The 19,354-nt window shown below is 40.9% G+C and overlaps 2 protein-coding genes across 2 annotated transcripts in view; both read right to left on the bottom strand.

Annotated features, from left to right (window-relative positions):
• Window positions 1-669: 669 nt before the first annotated feature.
• Window positions 670-1,761, bottom strand: CARTPT (CART prepropeptide). The gene is made up of 3 exons (XM_066338845.1): window positions 1,618-1,761; window positions 1,454-1,537; window positions 670-1,004 (listed from the first exon to the last, which is right to left on the bottom strand). The coding sequence occupies exons 1-3, from the start codon at window positions 1,759-1,761 to the stop codon at window positions 897-899; spliced, it is 336 nt and encodes a 111-aa protein (XP_066194942.1). The 3' UTR covers window positions 670-896.
• A 6,573-nt stretch (window positions 1,762-8,334) lies between these two features.
• Window positions 8,335-19,354, bottom strand: part of MCCC2 (methylcrotonyl-CoA carboxylase subunit 2) — a 36,429-nt gene continuing 25,409 nt past the window's right edge. Inside the window, exons 12-17 of the mRNA XM_066339882.1 lie at window positions 19,194-19,270; window positions 17,078-17,144; window positions 16,651-16,807; window positions 15,754-15,868; window positions 14,399-14,484; window positions 8,335-8,804 (exon numbers count right to left, since the gene is read on the bottom strand). Of these exons, the coding sequence (XP_066195979.1) occupies window positions 8,687-8,804; window positions 14,399-14,484; window positions 15,754-15,868; window positions 16,651-16,807; window positions 17,078-17,144; window positions 19,194-19,270 (620 nt within the window). The 3' untranslated portion in view covers window positions 8,335-8,686. The remainder of the gene's footprint in view (window positions 8,805-14,398; window positions 14,485-15,753; window positions 15,869-16,650; window positions 16,808-17,077; window positions 17,145-19,193; window positions 19,271-19,354) is intronic.

Raw genomic sequence — 19,354 nt, 5'->3', positions numbered from 1 at the left:
GAACACTGACTTTATTAATAGACACAAACAAAGGATTAAAACACGTTATGAGTTCACAGAAATACACAGTGTGCCTGTGGAGGATAGACATATTTTTATATATCAGTTCATTGTAGAAACATGAGCGTTTGGTCTAGATGACTAGGATATCCCCAGGTGGTTTGCAACGAATCCAGACAGCCTTCTCTCCGTGGTGGCCCTGGTAAAGCAACCGATTTCCCCCCAGCCCCACCCCAGCCAGGGTAGTGCCGGACCCCCTGCACACCATCAGTGTCTCATGCCCGAGTTTCTACAGCACAGGGCGAGCACAGCTGGATTCGGCCTGAGGCCAGCGGTGCGGGTGAACCCCACCGAGGGCCGCAGGCTGCTTGCTCTGGAGTGTGCCCAGCTGCGTCCTCTCAGCGGGGAGGCAAGAGAGAGGGGTGTTTTGGACACACCCGCACCCCGCCTCCCCCGCTATCCCAACCACCCCAGGGGAATCCCCTGGCCCCGGCTCCTCCAGCCGGAGTGGGTGGAGCGGATGTTCGCCGCCCGAGGAAGGAGCTGGACAGCCCAGGGCACGGCACGGGGCCGGTACTGCTTCCCGACACGGCTTGGCACTACTCGGGATGGCACTGCAGCTCTCGGGACCGGCACCTCTACTCCCAAGGGACGGCCCGGAATTTTCCTGGACGGACAAAAACAAGCAGGGGAGAAGGGGAGGGAGAGGAAGGGGTGGGGCGGGGGAGAGAAAGAAAACAGCTCCACGGATGTCGGATGTCACGGACGGCGTTACACGGCGACGTGGGGGCTTCTCGCTGCGTTTCTCGGGCTGAGGAGCTGCGGGAAGTTTCCGGCACGTCGCGGCCAGACGTCAGTGCCTGCGCTCCCGGCGGCTTGTCCCGGGGCGCCTCTGCTTACAGGCACTTGAGGAGGAAGGAATTGCACGACGTCCCCCGAGGGCAGTCGCAGAGCTTCCCGATGCGAGCCCCTTTCCTCACGGCGCACTGCTCCCCGGCGTCGCACTGCGGGCAGCGGCCGGCGGTGAGTGGGAGCACCACCAGCGGCCGCCTAGTCCTGTCCCGTCCCGTCCTCTGCCGTCTAGCCTAGTCCCTAGACCAGTGCCATTCTGTCCCTTCCCTTCCCTTCCCTTCCCTTCCCTTCCCTTCCCTTCCCTTCCCTTCCCTTCCCTTCCCTTCCCTTCCCTTCCCTTCCCTTCCCTTCCCTTCCCTTCCCTTCCCTTCCCTTCCCTTCCCTTCCCTTCCCTTCCCTTCCCTTCCCCATTCTCGTCCGCGTTCCATTCCGTACCCGTCCCGTCCCCCCCATTCAGTCCCCATTCTATCCCTTTCTCGTTCCGTCCCTTCCCGTCCCTTTGCCATTCCGTCCCGTCCCGCCTCATTCTGCTCTGCTCCCTCCCCGTTTCTTTTTATTCCCTTCCCGGTCCCGTCCCCACCCGTCCCGCCGGGACACTCACCATAGGCACCTGCCCGAACTTCTTCTCGTAGTGGGGTCCCCTCTTGCTCTTGAGCTTCTCCAGCACCTCCTGCAGCGCCTCGATCTGCCGAGAGACCACAGAGCCGCCGTCACACCACGCCCGCCCCGGCGGCGCCCCCCGCCCGGCCCCGGCCCCCGCCGCACCAGCTCCTTCTCCCGGGAGGCGCCGCCGCCGCCGGGCGGTCCCAGGTCGCGGGCGCGGCGCGGCGGGGTCGCTCCGTGCCCGCGGGCGCTCAGCAGCAGCGCGGCCGCCACGGCGCACAGCGCCAGCGCCCGGCAGCTCTCCATGGTGCTGCCGCCCCGCCGCCGCCGCCGCCGCCTTTATAGCGCCGTGCCCGCCCCGCCGTGCGTCAGCGCCCACCGCCGCCGCGCCCCGAGTGTCGGCTCGGCTCGGCTCCGAGCCCCCCACCTCCCGACAGCCCGTCCCTGGCCGTCCCTGGCCGTCGGGCCAAACAGCGAATACGTCTCTGAGGGCAACCGAGGGGAAGGCGGCCAGCCCAGCCGCACCCTGTCGGAACTCCCTATGGCCGAGGGCTCTGAGGAGACTGGGAAAGTATTCCCCCTCCCCTGAGGGCTGGGATGGATGAGGGCGAGGGTGGGCGTTGGACACACAGAGATTAAAGTGAAGTTGGGCTTGCAGACTAGGGAGACTAGGCTTGGAGGTCGACGCAGGGATCTGACAGGAGAGAGAGTAAGAATGCAGTGGGCCAAGGAAACATGACGTGCTAGAAGGAAGAACCATGTGGGAGGATAAGCCTGAAGGAGTGGGGGAGATGGGGTTGTGGTAGATAGTGATGATAAGCAATAAGCTGATGAGGATGTGAATGCTTGAATAAGGACAGGTGGGAAGTAACAGTGTGGGGAGGCTCAGGGTAAGGTAAGCGCAAGAGCAAGGTAAGCAGCATCAAAAGGTCCAGGATAAAAGTAACTGGGAATACTCAAGCAGAACTGTGAATGGTGCTTGAGGTCAAACATCATACCACTGAACAAGTTCTTGGGGAGCATCATACACCCTGTGTGTGAAATGAGGCCACCTCTGTTTTGGAGAGAAAAAGTGCAGTCTCCAAAAGGAGACCTAGCATCAGTGAACCAATGTCATTCAAACCTTCCCACTGACGTTTGGTTCTGCAAGCCCAGTGGCCTCATATCCATGAATACTCTGACTGAAAAGATCCCTGGCAGGTCAAACCTGCCCAGGCTTCATAGACATGGTGGTGGCAGGGGCAGCTGCTCCTGTTAAGAAAAACAGTGGCATGCCAAGAAGGGCATGCAAGATGAAGACAGCTCAGCCGTCTCCAGCCTCCTCTAGGCCAAGGCTGGGGTAAAACAGGGCTACTGGGCAGCAGTTTGCTGGCATGAGACATTTTGCCACCTGGTTATTTGGATAAGGAGGCAGCGGGCTGGGTCTACCTATGAGGAGGCTTAACTTCAAGCTCACGGCTCTGAAGTGGCTATGGGGATGTTCCTGCTTGCAAGTCAACAGCAGCAATAACTGGACTCTCTCTCCTTAGGTGAAGGGAAGATCATTTGGAGGAGGAAACTGGAAAACCTTGCTAACAGAACTCTCCCCTCAGCTCGTTAACAAACTCTTTAGAGCCAGGAAAACTATTTGTAGGGAAACTAGGAAGGGGAGCTAGGAACAGCTTGAAAAGCCAATACAATGTGAGCACACACACAAAGTTGTTTAAAGACAAATTAAACAGGTCCAGGCATGTATTTTTCCAAGCAGGCAGGCATTTTTTCAAGGGAACAAAATGAGTGTGGTTTAACAAGTAATTTTCAACAGCAGCATTTTGTCTGAGGCAATAAAAAAGCTCTGATCTCTCCATCACGTTGCTTGCCTCCAGTACTGCATGTTCACCTCTTGCTTGTTACCTCCTCCCACACACTCCTATTGATCATCACATCCAGCGAAGGTCTCATTTGTAATTGTTGGTCAGAGTAGAGATCCTCTGCCTGTCTTGCGTGGATCCTCCAGTTTCATTTAGCCACAGGGAAGGCTAAGATTTCAGATGTGACGCTAGTAGTAAACCACTCATAGCAAAGTCCAGGCTTTGTTCCCAGGCTGGAGCAAAACCACCACCACATGCAGTACTGAAAACGATGGGTATGCCAAAACGAAGTTTCTTAGAACAGAGAAATAACCCAGGCTATGAAAAATGCAACACTTCATACAGGGAGGCAGATATATGGCCTATTCAACTTTAAAAGCAGCATCTGTGAAGCCTGACCAAAAATACAAACCATATTTTTTAGTATGATGATTACTCATGCAGTGTTGAACACACCAGAGATGCTCAGAAAACATCACTGTTCTCTTTCCAATTTACACTTACAGTAAGAAGCTGAATTAATGTTAGCTACTCCAGTAAAATTATCGTTAAATGTGGAGGCAATTACAAATTCCTGTTTCCAAAATCCATTGTGTCTGCCTGGCTACAGAAATGTCTGGCTACAAAACTGTACAAGTTTCTGTGCCTGTTATTGTCTGTATCACATTGTCCCTGCAAACATCATTGTCCCTTGTTCCCCATTCAGCCATTCTTGTATACTTTGTCTCCAGAACTGGGGGATAAAAAAATCAGCAGGATTAATATCAAGAGGGTAGCTGATTATTAAGTAAGAGTGTCAGAGGCCACCAGGTCAAGGAGCAGAAAAGGGTCAAGATACAAAAATGGAAAATCACTGTTAACAATAACAAAAAGGCAGGTACTTTCCAACAGCATCAGTAGCCAGTCATAAGACAGCTGGCTAAGAAATACAGGGAGCCTGAGGCACTTCAGAGCTCAGCTTGGGGTAATCTACCTGAAGTGTGATCAGACCTTGCGGATGGACAGCTCTGTTGTACCTAAGTACTAATTCAAGTTTCTTAAAGCTAACTTTCTCCATGCAAATCTTACTGCACCTATGGTACAAACAGAACACTACCAATGTGCATTATCATCTGTATATCAAATGGATAATTTTGAAAATCACACATGCTTTTCATAATCATACTCTTCCACCATGGTCAATTAATTAAGTGTACTTCTAAAAGTGGGAAAATAATGGAGGTTTATGCTGACACTGGTGAGCAGTTCTGAGGCATTTATGTGTGTTCCAGTTTTGGCTTGTCATAGACATAGTGTTGGATGGATTTTAGGACTACTAGAGTGTAGAGATTAGTGTCAAGTACTTGAACAAGTGCTCTACTGAATCAGAGACACCAAAATGGACATCTGGCTTTAAGTGGATGCTTTAAGGCTTTGTAGAAAAGCAGCAGGCTTTTATAACTGCCTTGTTAAATTGCCTAATTTATAAACCACAGTTAAAAAAATAATATAGCATCATTGGTTTTCTGAATCAAGGCTTTTTTTTTTTTTTCCCCGATATCTTGAACAGTGATAAAAATCTAAGATAAATCAGAGTTCTGCCACTTTTGAAATAATAAGAGTCCAGAGGCATACTTGAAAGACATCTATTTCAGCTGGATATAGCAATTCATCTTGATGAGTAACAGATTGGACAAACGCCATTTAAATAAAAGATGGGTTTTCAGAACAACAGCACATATACCAATGCCCACACAAACACTGAGGCTACAAACTCCTCAATAAACAAACCCCACATGGGTGGAAGAGCAGTGGGAACAGGTCCCCAGTGGCTTCTCCATTTCCGCAAACAGAGTTATTGCAGAGGTTGTGCACTATCCACATCTCATTTCAGCCCTGGAAGCAGGCTTGTAATGATTGTGTTCCAGAGGCTCTACCTTGATGTTTGTTAAACAAACTGCCACAAACTTTGATTGAAGACCAAATAGTAGCTTCCAGGTTCCCAGCACTTTCCTAGCTGCCATGAAAATAAAAACAAAAATGGCAATTTGGTACATTTTTAAGATCCATCCTGAATTTATCATCTCAGCCCAGATAATTTGAAAAGGAAACTCTTGGTTACTGCAAAGTCTCTAGGGACACGAAAACAAGCCTGGCCCACCTCATTCATGGTTTCCCATTTCCTTCTGTAGAGGTGTTTGAAAACACCCTCAAGGTCACAGTATCAACTCTTTTAAACTCCTTGCAGTCAAGCATTCACCTCTTAAAGAGACCATGTCTAACTATCACAGAGAAATTGAACTAGGTAACTTATTGGCCTCCCCTCTTCTCAGGGGCTAGAGGGAGGCTCAGAACAGCTGTGCCCAAGGCAAGAATAGGTAGAAGCAAAGGTGTCCAGGAACTCTAGAGCACCTGGTGTGATGTCCTGGTCCACCAGAGTTTGTGTCCCTAATATGGCACAGCAATTTTCCTTGTTCCTCAACCTCCACTTTAAAAATCAATGTCATCCCAAGTACCACCCTTTGCAGTAAGGAACAGATTAGTGGTTATCAGCTGCCTCAACACCACAATGAAGAGGTTACATGTACCAGAGACAAGTAGGAGAAGTCTTGAAATAGTCAACCACAGCTTTTACATTGCCTCTGCCATCATAAATATGGCAGTTACCTTTAATTTAGGTTTATTTAAAATTTCCTTTCATTCCAAAAGAGATCCTACTGATAGCACAATGCCAATGAAAACTTGAAATTACTGTTGCAATGGCAGAAGGAGCTGCTACTGCAAAAGCATGAGATGCAAAAGAAACCTGGTACAAGATGCAATGTGAGAGCTCTGGGTGATTATTTTCAGACAGCTTGAATTCATCTTCCAAACATGGTACAAGCACAGGGTAAAACCCCTCCCTCCTGCTGACTCCAGAAAAAATACTGTTTTTCAGCAGACCCCTGGGCAGCAAGAGACCATCTCAGTGATCAGAACACCATCACACACAAAGGGCACTGTGTACAGTCAGTGCCTCGTACAGAATGGTAACATGCAAAATCTTTTCCAATATATTTGCATAGTGGAGGAGTGATAACCACTAGTTATCACTAGGCTCTCTGAACTGCTGTTCTGCACTGAAGATCTTGCCCAATAGTGAGTGCTAATGAGATCATGCTGATAGGGTGATTTGACTGTGATGATTAATTTTATTTGCTTAACATGTTTGCAAAGCTAAGTACTATTAGGGCAGAACACTCCTATTTAATCAGATGTGTTTTGACTTTGCTTGCACACATATTCAGAGGAAGAAATTTTGACAAATGTAAAGAGCTGTCTTTTCAGATGTAACAAGCAACAGGGAATACCATTCTCAGAGGCATCTTTCCAAACATACTGCTTTTTCATCTGTACCCCAGGATTATCTGTTACTGTCTCCAACTTAGCATGATTTAATTATCTAAGTAATTGAAAGAATATATTAAAAATAAAAATATTATTCAGAGGAGATCAGATTTCTTAGCAGAAACAGGCAGTAGACCTCATGGCTTTGCAAGTGACAGGCAAAAGTGACCATCATAATTAAGAACAGAAAGTCAACTGATTATTCAGCTGGAGTAGGAGAAAATACAGTGCATTTCTTCTTACTGGAAGCCACTACCAGCATTTCAGGCTCTGGAACTCTTTTTCTCCTTGCTTATCTTTTATAAATATATATATTTTTATATTTTATAAATCTGTATTTAGAAGTAGGGTATTTTTAAATACATTTCAGAAGTCTACCAACCATAAATATTATCATTTTACTTTTGGGATCAAGAAATCTTGGGTCTGTGCCAGACATGTTGACAAATGTGTATAATGAGGTAAGTGGCAAAACTGCACAGCTCTGTGCCTAGCTGGCAGTATTTAAAATTATTATTCTATGTTAAATATTATTTAATATACTCAGAGTAAGCATGAAAGTCCAGACCTACAGAAGTAACCTTTGTAGTCGTGCAGAACACACCCGGCTTTGGATACATTTCATCTCAGTAAAAAGAGAGGAAAAATTGCTCTTTTAGTGCAATATAGAGGTGTGCCAGAGACCATACAGTTCAACATAAGCCACACTGTCTACATTGTCTACATTCTACATTGAAAATCCCCACTCCAAAGAATTATTTCATTTTCTCTTTTGCATCTGAGACACAACTGGAACGGCTGGTAGATAGCACACCTTCCATCCTCCTCCTGGATCCAAGGAGAGCTCCTTTCCACACAAGCCAAAGAAGATTACACCTAGCACCTTACTCTGGGTGATTACTCCTCTTAGGAGTCTTTGCTCTCCCACAGGCCAGCACAGGATAGGACCTCTGTTCATCTACATTGGCTCTTCTTGGATTTGACTCTCAGTTAAGAATATCTCTGGCAATGGCTATCTGGGCACTTGTAGAGGAAAGCTAGATAAAATGAAGTCACCTTCCTCTTCCCTAGTAGAACAGCAACGTTTCTGAAGAGAACAAATTAAATGACAGACACTGATTTCTTGAAAAACTTTACACTCCAACAAGCTACCCTAAATAAATCAGAAAAACCAAAGCACTCCAGCATCTCAAAACTCCTTAAGCCAGTGGATTTCAGGCTTCTGCTCGGAGCAGAGCATTGATCCTTGTGGAGAAAACACTGTTTTTGTGAAAACAAAATTACCAGAAGGACGATGGGCAAGGTTTAAACACCTCTGCAGCAAATTCCTGTCCTCACATACGCTCTCAGCAACTTGCTGATTTCACAGATACTAGCACACACTTCCCACCTTTTCCAGAAAACATTATGCATTCATCAGGTTTAATAGTTGTTTTGACTTCAGGGACCCAAGCAGAAAAGCAGTGTTTCTTGGATGAAAGCCAGAGATAGAACAAGATGACAACAACTGCATGAAATTTGTGATTTCATGCTGTATTGAAATCCCTGGCTGCCCTTACAGCACTTCCCTTTCACAAAAACTATTTATTAGCACATATGGGGTTTTCTCTGTTGGACATACAAAAAAGAATTAAAAGAAACATAGGAGCTGATAAGCACCAAATATATTGCTTATTTTGCACATTTATTTATCTAAGAGATAGTATCAATAGTTTCTTGTCAAACATGAAACATATTACTAGAACCTGCAATTTATTCATGCAAAGCAGTTATATAAGCACGTAAGTGACTTGTCTCAAATTACTATCAAAAAGTTGAAGCACTGTGTGACAGTTACAGTCAATGAAAAGAATGATGAAAGTTTAATTAAAAATAGCATCTTATAAATCTTTATTTTAAATCAACACAATATTGTAGTTAGTGTGCTGCCCAGCCCCAAATAAAATATACAGAAGTAATCCTGTATTACAGAATTAATTATTACAGAAGTCATTCTGATGATAACATGTTTAAGTTTACATCCTGAAAACTCCAAATTCTGTCTTCTTCATGGGTGCATTTAGTGCCGCGCTGAGACTGAGACCCAAAACCAGTCTTGTGTCAGCTGGATCAATAATTCCATCATCCCATAACCTAGAGAAAAACCAAAAACATAACAAACAAAAACTTTTAACAATTAAACAAGATCAACATATACAGCTGGTATACTTTCAAACCCATGAAACTGGAAATGCTTCATATTATACTTAAATGATGGAGTCAATTCATGCTGTTCATCGATGCAACAGACTGGTGTGCATTACTCCATGGAACTCTTCTTACAGAACAGCATAGACATTTTAGGTAAGTGAAGAATGTCAGACCTACATATTTTAAACAGATTCTTCATACTTAATCATCTCCTTCAAGAAAAAAAGCCCTCTTTGCTTGTTAATGTTCACATGGAGAATGACCATCTGTCAATGACCTATTTAATTCTATTAAGAATGCTTGCACTTTAAGGATTATGTCACATCATTATTCACACTATTCAGGTTAATTCAGCTGCCAGATGAGAATGCTACAAGTATTTATTCTTTCAGCAATTGTGGCAGTCACTGACCTGGCTGCCAGGTCCTAACAAGCAGAGAACAAATTATGGAAAAATTATAGGAGTCATAGAATGGTTTGGGTTGGAAGGGACCTTAAAGATCATCCAGTTTTAATCCCCCCACTATGGGCAAGGATACTTTCCACTAGACCAGGCTGCTCAGAGCCCCATCCAACCTGGCACTGAACACTTCCAGGGATGGGGCAGAGGACTGCTCCTCTGGGCAATCTGTTCCACTGCTTCATCACCCCCACAGTAAAGAATTTCCTCAAATGGAAAAAGGAGAAAAACTTCTGGCATGGCAAAAACCTCCCCCTGCTATAAACCTGAAATACAAATGTAATAAAACTGTAGTTCAAAAACCCAAGCACTGGAATATTTTAACAGCCACATTTGTACCTGCATAAAGTGGTACTAATAGCAAATTCTGTTTCAGATGACACAAGAGCAGTCTGTACCATAATTTGGATCAAGTACTGTGGTGATCAAGTGGTCTAAACTCCTGCTGTCTGACTCCTGTGAGAATCTTCCTTCCTAACAGTATCTTTAAATTTTAAGTAATAACTAAATTTTTAGTAACTAAATTTTAATTAGTATCTCATTAAAATATTTGAACTTATTTGGGCAATACTCCATTGGAAAGACTCAGAGGAAGTGCTTTTTACTATGCAAAAGCAAAAGCAATGGGAAGCTTTTTTTTTGTTCAAAATAGCCTAAGAGAAGTGTAACTTGGTTTTACAGAGACTTACTTAAGTGCTGTTTGAATTTTCTTGATTTTTCTCAAGACAATGGTTATAATTCTTGATAGAATTTAGCAAGACAGAATGGCCAAGACTTTTCTATATTTTTACAAGTATTTTCTATATTTTCAACTTCACAGAGTGTGCATTAGCAAAGTTTAATGCACATGGTTTTTTTTTTGCTTCACCTTGTATTTGTATTTTGATTTAGTTATGATGAATATATCAGAGTCATCTGCCAAAAGAATGGAGAAGATCCTCCTTAACAGTGTAAATAAAAGTAGTTTTGTGAGGTCAAATCAGTCCAAACCTTCTGTTTTTTTAAGACCATGAAAAGAACCCCAAATTTAAGAACAATCTCGAATATAGTAATTTCTATTTTTAAGCAAATTTGGTTTTTTTGACTGCTACAGGTTTGTTTGCTCTGCATATAAACATTTTTTCCCAATAAATACCTGCAATTAACTTTCTTATTTATGAAACACATTGAAACAGAATGTGGGAATTCATAATACTTAAAATGTTCAATGCATCTACTTAGGGCCTGGAAAGGGCAGGGATAAACAGACTCCAAAAGAATCACCAACTTAGTTGCAGTATCTTGCAAGCTGCAACTTCACAGTGATTTGTGCTGTAATAAATATCCAAACTTTGGGTTGGTTTTTTCCCCCCTTTCTTTTGTAACAATGCAATTGACTTATATTGACAACCACAGAGATTTTATGTTGCATGGAAGTCATACTGCTTTCATATGGTCACCCCTAGCTTCTGCTTCTCTTTGTTTAAAGAAAACTGCATTCTCTACAGAGATATTACATTAATAATTGAACGATTAAAACTCCATTGCAAGAACATGAGTCACACAACCCTCATAAAATATCTGTAACTGAGATAGTGTGAGTAAAAGAAATGAAGCTGCCTAAAGTCAAATGCTTGTGTAATTTGTTAAGATGCAAACCACTGAAATCTTTTAAGAAACCTGTGAGCAGATTAATATAACTCATTAAAAAGGGTGCTGCCTAATGACTGCCATTAATTAAGACTGCTCATTGTGAAAGATTCTAATAAAAAAATTAGTTAAAATCTGATTAGAAAATACAACTGCAGGGAACAGTATTGACATCCTGTATGTATATCAAGTTATCACTTAAAAGCAAAATGATATAAAGAGGGATATTTTCTTCTCTTTTAAGATCATTAGGGCATTTTCCTTCTTTCTCATTACTGTTAAAAGCTTGATTGAAGCCTAATGAAGTCAAGTGGAAGGGTCACATTAATCTCAATGGCTATTACAGTGTGAGGCAGACATTAGGCATGAGGACAGTGTGAGGGGAGCCTCCAAACTAGCTGCACACAAGCAGCAATACAGACAACAATCTTTGTGCCCATCTATAATTTTTGTTCTCTCAGAAATGCAAAGCTGTTTGTTAGTTTCCATGCTGACCTTTTTGGTGGAGGGATCTTACAAAACAAAGGCTGTCTGGATTCAGTTTCAATTATAGTACCCTGACATTTGGTTGACAACCAGCTGGGTTTTTACCATGCCTGGCGCCCAACAGGAATGGGTTGCAAAAGGGACAGGTTAGTCCTTCCTGAATTACAGCAAATTCTTCCTAATAAGCAGGTGCTGACGTTAGCTGAGGAAAGGGTTGCCTACAAGGTGCAAGGTGAGTGGTACACCCTTCCTCCTGAGTACACTTGCTGCAGACACTGTAACCCACTTCATCCCATTGTTTCTGGTTGGACAGCCTACTCCACAGTAATGTGAATTTCGGAACTATTGATCTGAGATCTTGCTAAGGAATTAGTTAATGCAAAGGATGAAAGGGCAGGAAACTGAGTATATCCACTGAAATACCCAATTAACACTACAAGAAAGCAATTAAAAGCTCCTAGGTGATGCACACCGCGCCTACTTGAACTGAAAAGCGAGAGAAACCAGCCAGGACTGCTTTTGACCAGAGCCACTCGCATGCTGTTGCCAAAAGCACTCCTGTGTGAAAAGAGGCATTTCACCTTCATTGCTTACAGCCAGATAAGCCTCAGTGGGATTTCAGCTCTGACATTTTATTTCAGATGGGCTGATTATCTTGAGTGCAGCATCACATGAACCCAACCACATGCAATCCAGACCCACGCTAGTTCTCAGCCAACTCACATCTGTGCATGTCACATTTCCTTTCCAAGAGGAAACAGTAAGAAGTGCATAACTACCCTGCTTTTTCAAATAAATGACACATCACCTAGCACTAAAAGCACTTTCTAATGCCTTGGCTGGGCAAATTTAAGCTATTTGCTGGGGTGACTACTAGATTTACTAGATTTGGCCAGATATTCTGAAAACATAAACTGGTAAAAGTTGCTCATTAGAGAGCAAAAGGTGGTATCAAACAAGTTTCATGTCTTAAAATCAGACATTATTATAGATTTAAAATGTGATTTTTTTTTAAATGCTGGTCTTAAATTTACATGTAAGACTGCTTTCTTACAGGTTAGTAGCTTACTATTGTAAATACTGACAATCATCAGTTGGTTTTGGGGAGAGGGCAAGTTTTTATATTGCTAATCTATATAATAAATTGAATGTTAAATAAATCATGAGTAAAAGAGTCTGTTTCCAGTGAACATATAAAAAAAGCAAATGTAAAAAAAAAGTATCACATTATTCATCTTCTCTGGGGTAGGGGTTAATTTTAAATACAGACAGCTTGACTCATTTTTTAAATGTTATACGTGGAATACTCCTCTCCTTAAAATCCAGTTTAAAAATGGTAATACATATAATTTTCATTTTTCCTTCTTGCCGTAGAGCACAAGGTCAGCTGTTAAAAGCTCTTGTACTATTTCTTTTATAACCCATTAAGATCAAGCCTAATGAAGGCATTCATTTGATGAAACATTAAAACTAATGTTGATTTCCCCAGTATAAATATCTCAGTTAAGTATATTACACTATCCCTACAGAAAGAAGTAGAAGTTAACAGTAGTTTCATATCTTACGTCTCATCATGAAGAAGATGCTCTTCCCAGGTTACCTGTCCCTGCTCCACAGTGTGTACATTTCCTTCTTAATCTTCAGTTTGAGGAGAAAATCCTTGCTCAGCCATCCAGTTTCCAGCCTGCCATGATCAATTTCCTATGCACAGGAATAAAGAGCTCTTGTGCTCTCAGAAAAGTGTTTTTAAAGAACTGCCATCTCTAATCAGCATCTCTGTCATTAAGGAATTTCCCAGGTGATCTCATCTACTTTAAACACCTGGAAGTTCACTTTTCCAAATTTTAGGGTCCGAGCTTTTCTTTGCCACCTGGCATTCCTTGAGATCCTGAACTCAGTCATAGTGTGTCCCCTACAGCTCCAGCTGCTTCCAACCATCACTTCTTTAATGAGCCCCTCTGCACTGGTGAGCACCAGGCCCTGGAAGGCCTCACCTCTGGCTGGTTTGTCTGATACCAGGGCCAGGAAGTTCTCTGCTCCAGGAGTCTCCTGAGTTGTTCACTGCCAGCTGTGCTGTTTTCACAGCTGACATCTGGGCCACTGAAAATATACTACCATCTACCATCATTAGCAGGTGAGAGCCTGTGGAAAATTAGCTTTTAGATACTGCAAGCAGAAATATATGAACGAACTTCAGCACTGACAGGATAAAACTAATGCAGAATAACCATTAAAGGCCAAGAAAGCCCCTAGGCTATTTTCCAGATGTATCTCGGTAACTTCAGGATGCCACTTTGTTTCTCTCGCCTAACTAGTCCCTGGTCATTTACTAATATTCCATCAGCTCGAGCATGAAATGCTGCAAAGGACTTCTCAGCAAACATGAATATACACTGCACCCATCAGTTAAAGACCTACACCATCATTGCTATCATCCAATACAATTACCTACTGTGACCATGACCTGAAATTTACCAGTGGCTCCAGGTCTTCTTGAAATTGCTATCTCCTTTTTCACTGGCCTCTTCTGCTTGCAGGACCCCACTACAATGAATTCCTACTAATACACATGGAGCCACTAATTATATTGTTCAACAGGCTTTAGAAAGATGACCAGACACTACGCTGGGGAGAATGATACAAACCTTATCCAGAATAAAAAACATAACATAGAAACTCCACGCTACCATATAATTTCTTACAGAACCAGTGAAGCAATTGCTGTAAGTGTGTGCTGTCCTCTGAAACAGTTCATGGTACCAGGTCCCAGAGATAAGACAGACAAGACACTGGTTTGAATATAAACACATAAGCACATAATATAAGACACTGGTTTGAATATAAGCACATAAACAACAATCTTTGCTTCCAATTTTTCTGTTCTGCTGTTCTTTAATACCAAGAGTTAGATGTCAAATCCCATTATTAAAATTAAGTTTTAGAATAGTTATTTGTATGTTACCTTGCACTGGAGTAATAAGGGTTTCCTTCCTCCTCGAACCTCCTAATGATTGGCTCCTTCAAAGCTGCTTCATCTGCCTCAGACAACTAGAAAACCACATAAAGTATTATTTGATATTTTCTTCCCCAATGACAGAGCTTTATATGCAGAATCAACCTGAAGAAAATGCTTAAATTATCCACCCAAAGTTTTTTTTACTCTTTTAGCACACAGTTTTAAATTTTGGATGTTTGACAATGAAATTAAAATAGCACTTTCCAAATCAAGTGGGTGGAAAAAAGAGAATAAACATAAAATTAACTGAATGCAAGAGTAATTGGTGACTAACACTTGAAAAATTACTGAAGCTAGAGTATTGAAAAAAAATTTGGGTTGCCTTTGGCAAGATTTTTTTAATAAAGTATGTCTGTGCTATTCTAACACAGGGTTTGTCTATCATCCAGACTGGTCACAGTAATTCAGAAAACTTTCAACTTTCTAAAACATTTGATCGACATTTAACTACTAATTATTTTTCTTGAACTTCTCTTTGGGTGTCATAGATTTGGGAAATTAAGAAAGACAAAGAGAAGGGTGATTCTATCCACAGAAAGAACAAGTCAAGTGTTGAAAAGTAATGACAGTGAGATAACATGTTCATACTGCTTCCCTATTCTGATTAACTACTCATGAGAAATATGAACAATTTTAAGACATCACAATAAAACCACTTCTTATGGGATCAAGGCAGTAGTATAAGCCTTGCAATTAAAAAATCCAACTCAGCAGAAGAGTGTGCAGCAAAACTATAAAATATTACTATAAGATTTAATAAAATATGTTCATTATATAAACAATATACCTCTAATTTTTCATTAAAATGTTGATATGAGCAAAAAACTTTTCCAAACCTCTCTACACTTCTGCTGTTAAAAGCTTCATAATTCTCATAATCAGCTTCATAATCAGTGAATCATTTGAAGATCAACTTTCTCTGAAACTGCTACCTTCCTAATAACTGTAAAGACACTTTATCCTGACATATTCCTCTTCATACTCCCAAAACAAGGAGGATTCCTGGTTGCTCATCTTCAGTAGAACTAATAATTTAGTGCATAAACTACAAAAATATACTGGTGCATGAAATATTCCTTTATTTAAGCAAAAATAAGAAATATTAGGAATTATCTTCACATTTCAAAGAAGCAAGCAATAACATTTCACAAATGCTTCATGTTTGTGACTGCACTAGGTGGCATTGGGTAAGTTCACTGCTGTCCCACTCCCTTCCACCCTTTCCTAGCTCAAAAAGTGACCAATCCAATGAAAGAGTAAATCATATTGACTTTACTAGAAATGAAAGAAGAAAGATATACCTGTTTTCCCTCCCTTGCTTTTTGGTCCTTAGCTATTGTAGCTAGAACAGTTGCAGCTTGTTCCCCTCCCATCACGGATATGCGAGCATTTGGCCACATATATAGAAACCTTGGACTGAAAAAAAATGCATATTAAACATTAAGGTACGACATTGCCATATTTCCCAGTGAAGAACTAATTCTCACTCAACTAAGAACACATTTTCATGTATGATAATTTTACAACACATAATTTTTTTATAAAGGTACAGTAACATACTTCAATGCCTGCAGCATTACATTTGAAAAAAAAAATCTGTTTATTTCCATTATTCAAACACCTTTTTAATTTTTTTTTCTTTCCTGAGTCTTTTCAGCTCACATTTCTAACCCACAGGGATTTTTCTCCTAAACATCCCAAATAACTTCATTAGTATCAGGAACGCTGAAAAATGAAATGTAAAAAATCACGTAACACATGTCCAAAGAATCAACAAAAAAATCTTAAAGGGTTATACAAATCTTACTCATAAAAACAGGCTGATTGAAGTGAATAAGGATTTTTTACACAAGCAGATATACTCTTCCTATGAATGCCTATGAATAAAGCACCAGCCTATACTGCCCAATGATTGTTTAAGACTTTACAATTTTTCCATCAAGAACTGAAATGAGAGAAAAGGATGTGAACAAGTTTACTGTTAAAAGGTCTCCTGGGCACCTAATTCAAGGTGAATCATGAGCCTTATCAGTCTCCACAAATTTCAGGCTGCTATTCACTTATGAATATATTCATTAAGAACTCTTTTCCTTCCCAAACAGCACAATTTCTTCAAGAGTGCAGATGATTTTTCAGGTTATGCTTTTTTGAATTATTTCTACCAGCTGCTCTATTTCACAATCTGAAGCAACACTTACCTATATGCTCTTCCACACATCCCATAGTTTCCAGCTCCATAAGAGCCACCAATAATGATGGTTATTTTAGGTACACTGGCACAAGCTACAGCAGTTACCATCTTGGCACCATCTTTTGCTATCCCTCCCGCCTCATATTCTCTGCCAACCATGAAACCTGAAGAAATACAACATAAACAAAAGGCTCACCAGCTTTATATTATAATACTGTGCCACATTTCATACTACGTGCTTCACAGCACATGCAGAAAGAACTGAGAAGCAAATCATAAAGCAAGGCTTTCACCAGCTGGTCACAGGCTGATTTCCAAACAGACTGGAGATATAGGTACTGCAAAGCACACAAGAGGCTGTCTAGAACACAGCACCAACAATTAATAGCAAAGTCTACAACAAAGTGAAACCTCAAAAACTTGATCTTACTCACCTGTAATATTCTGCAAAAACACAATGGGAATATTTCTCTGACAACACAACTGGATAAAATGTGTACCCTGAAGAGTGGAAAAAAAGAGAAGAGTGAGCCATTAAAAGTTGGACAAGTACTATCACTACCAGCATTCGGAAGTCTATGCTAAATCCTTCCACTGAACTCCACCACTGGACTTCAGTATTTCCATCAGGAAGAGCTACACTACCTCTCCTTCACCTGAAGTTAACTGCAAAACATGCATTCACTGTAGCAGAACTAAGAGATTTCCGAAAACGTGTGTGACCATAGGTAACACAGAAATAATACCCTTAAAAAGTATTACTACTGATACTGAAAAGCCCAACTGCTGTGACTCAGCCAAGATGCAGTTAAAACATGAACAGTGCTAGTGTGGCATCTGACATGGAGTTTGCTAAGACTCTGTCAGAGAAATCAAGACAGTCAGAAAAACATACCTCCCCATTTTCTGTACAAAAGGAAAGTATTCTCCAAAATTGGGAAAGGCCCATATACATTATTTACTCACGGCCCTGCCAATTGCTGTAACATTTTCTCCGTTTCCCGAAGACAGATGCCCTCTCCTTATTTACTAGCAAAAGACCAATATCCTAGCAAAGTTACAAATAGTAGATTTCAAGCCTCTGTTTCGACTAATTTAAATCAATAAAGTTCCTCGGCCTATTTATTCACTTGCTGGTAAAAAAACAAATCAGGGTTATGTAGCACAACAACTGAGAAAACATCTAACCTCTTCACTATATAAAAACTGCAAAAGTTGTAAAGAGAAAAAAAGAGAGAAATAATTAAATAGAATTGTCTTCAGAAACACATGTGAATAGCATAGTGATGATCATGAGAAAAATGTAAAACAACTTATTACAAAAATGCAAGGGAAAAAAAAAGGTGTATTGCTAAGGTATGTTGCTTATAGAACCAGTATCATGGACAAAAGTTTCTCTAGAAGTGAATTTCCTTTTACAGTACTGATATGCCAGTGAAAGCCAGAAAAATGAAGATTCCTTACTTTTTTTTCATTGTTAAGAGAAAGAGTTGTAACACTAGACTGTTAGAAAAATAATGAAAGTATTAGAAATACTGCAAGAGTTATTTTCTACCTTGAAATAACCTGTTAAAAAGAAACATCAGATGAAAAAAATGTCATTTACTGCAGTGCTCCAAGCTGAAAGTATTCCTTCACCACATTAAACTGAATTCCATGTATTATTTTATAGCAGCAATAAATCCAGTAAAATTACTTCCTTTCTCCACCTCTCTTGCCAATTCTTCCTTTATCTGTATATTCTCAATACCGATTTCCTCACTGTTAGCTCAAGAAGCCTGTTCGAATAAAACTAGCATATATAATTGCTGTTACAAAAAATTCAATTGACAGTTGTTTCTTGAAAAAATAAAGAACTAAAGCAAGCAACACAGACCAAGGTAAACACTTTGCAATACCAAGATACTGTTTATCACCATCATTCCCTGAAGTTCAAACTGTAAAGCACTGTTAACTGTAATAAAGTCACAATATTCCTTCACACACAGCTTTTCGTTCATGAAACAGATAATTTAAATTATCATAATCACAGATTATGAGAGACTGCACAGGTATTCACTCATTATTGTAAGCCAAGAGATGCTGCAGCAAAGTATGAAGATTAAAACTCAGGTAAACCAATGAACTGAGTACTGGAATCCAGGTTTTAAATTTTCCAGTTATTGCAAAAACAATGATGTGATTACCATAGTACTTAATGGTTTAGAGGTTAGAAATACCTAACAGGGTATTTGATGTAATCACGATGGACTTGTCTTGTAACAGATTTAAGTTTCAGGATATACTATTTCAACTACGCTGTATTGACACAAATCTAAATGTTGTTCTGCTGTTGGCCTATTTTCTTTATATCAGAAATCTATCAAACGGAACTTCTAACATACAGTAATTTTTTTTTCAGCTTATTAACAGCTTATACCTGTTTCACATTTACATGAAAAATGCAGAAACAGCTCCCTTTCATTATCTAAAAAAATTCCTCATCTCAAGAGCAAGCTGTCCACCAGAACTTTAGTTTCGCAATGGCAAATAAACTAATAATCTATTTACCTTTTTTGCTGACTCTGAGAAAAGAACTCCATTGTTGCCAATAATTCCTACTGGGTAACCAAAAATTCTTGCAAATCCTAAAGGAGAGAGATTGATTTGTAAATTTCCACATGTATTTATTTTTCCATAGCATATAAAGGTAACACTTTCTCCCGGTAACA

The sequence above is a fragment of the Sylvia atricapilla genome, chromosome Z (genome assembly GCF_009819655.1).
Source record: "Sylvia atricapilla isolate bSylAtr1 chromosome Z, bSylAtr1.pri, whole genome shotgun sequence".
Lineage (NCBI taxonomy): Eukaryota > Metazoa > Chordata > Aves > Passeriformes > Sylviidae > Sylvia > Sylvia atricapilla.
This window is presented reverse-complemented; position numbering and strand designations above follow the sequence as displayed.

What these genes read in the sequence shown, in the direction of transcription:
- CARTPT (XM_066338845.1), bottom strand. Translation starts at nt 1,761, where the DNA reads ATGGAGAGCTGCCGGGCGCTGGCGCTGTGCGCCGTGGCGGCCGCGCTG. An exon ending in CCTCCCGGGAGAAGGAGCTG is followed by an intron (nt 1,538 to 1,617) that starts GTGCGGCGGGGG and finishes GTCTCTCGGCAG; the next exon opens with ATCGAGGCGCTGCAGGAGGT. An exon ending in AGTTCGGGCAGGTGCCTATG is followed by an intron (nt 1,005 to 1,453) that starts GTGAGTGTCCCG and finishes CGCTGCCCGCAG; the next exon opens with TGCGACGCCGGGGAGCAGTG.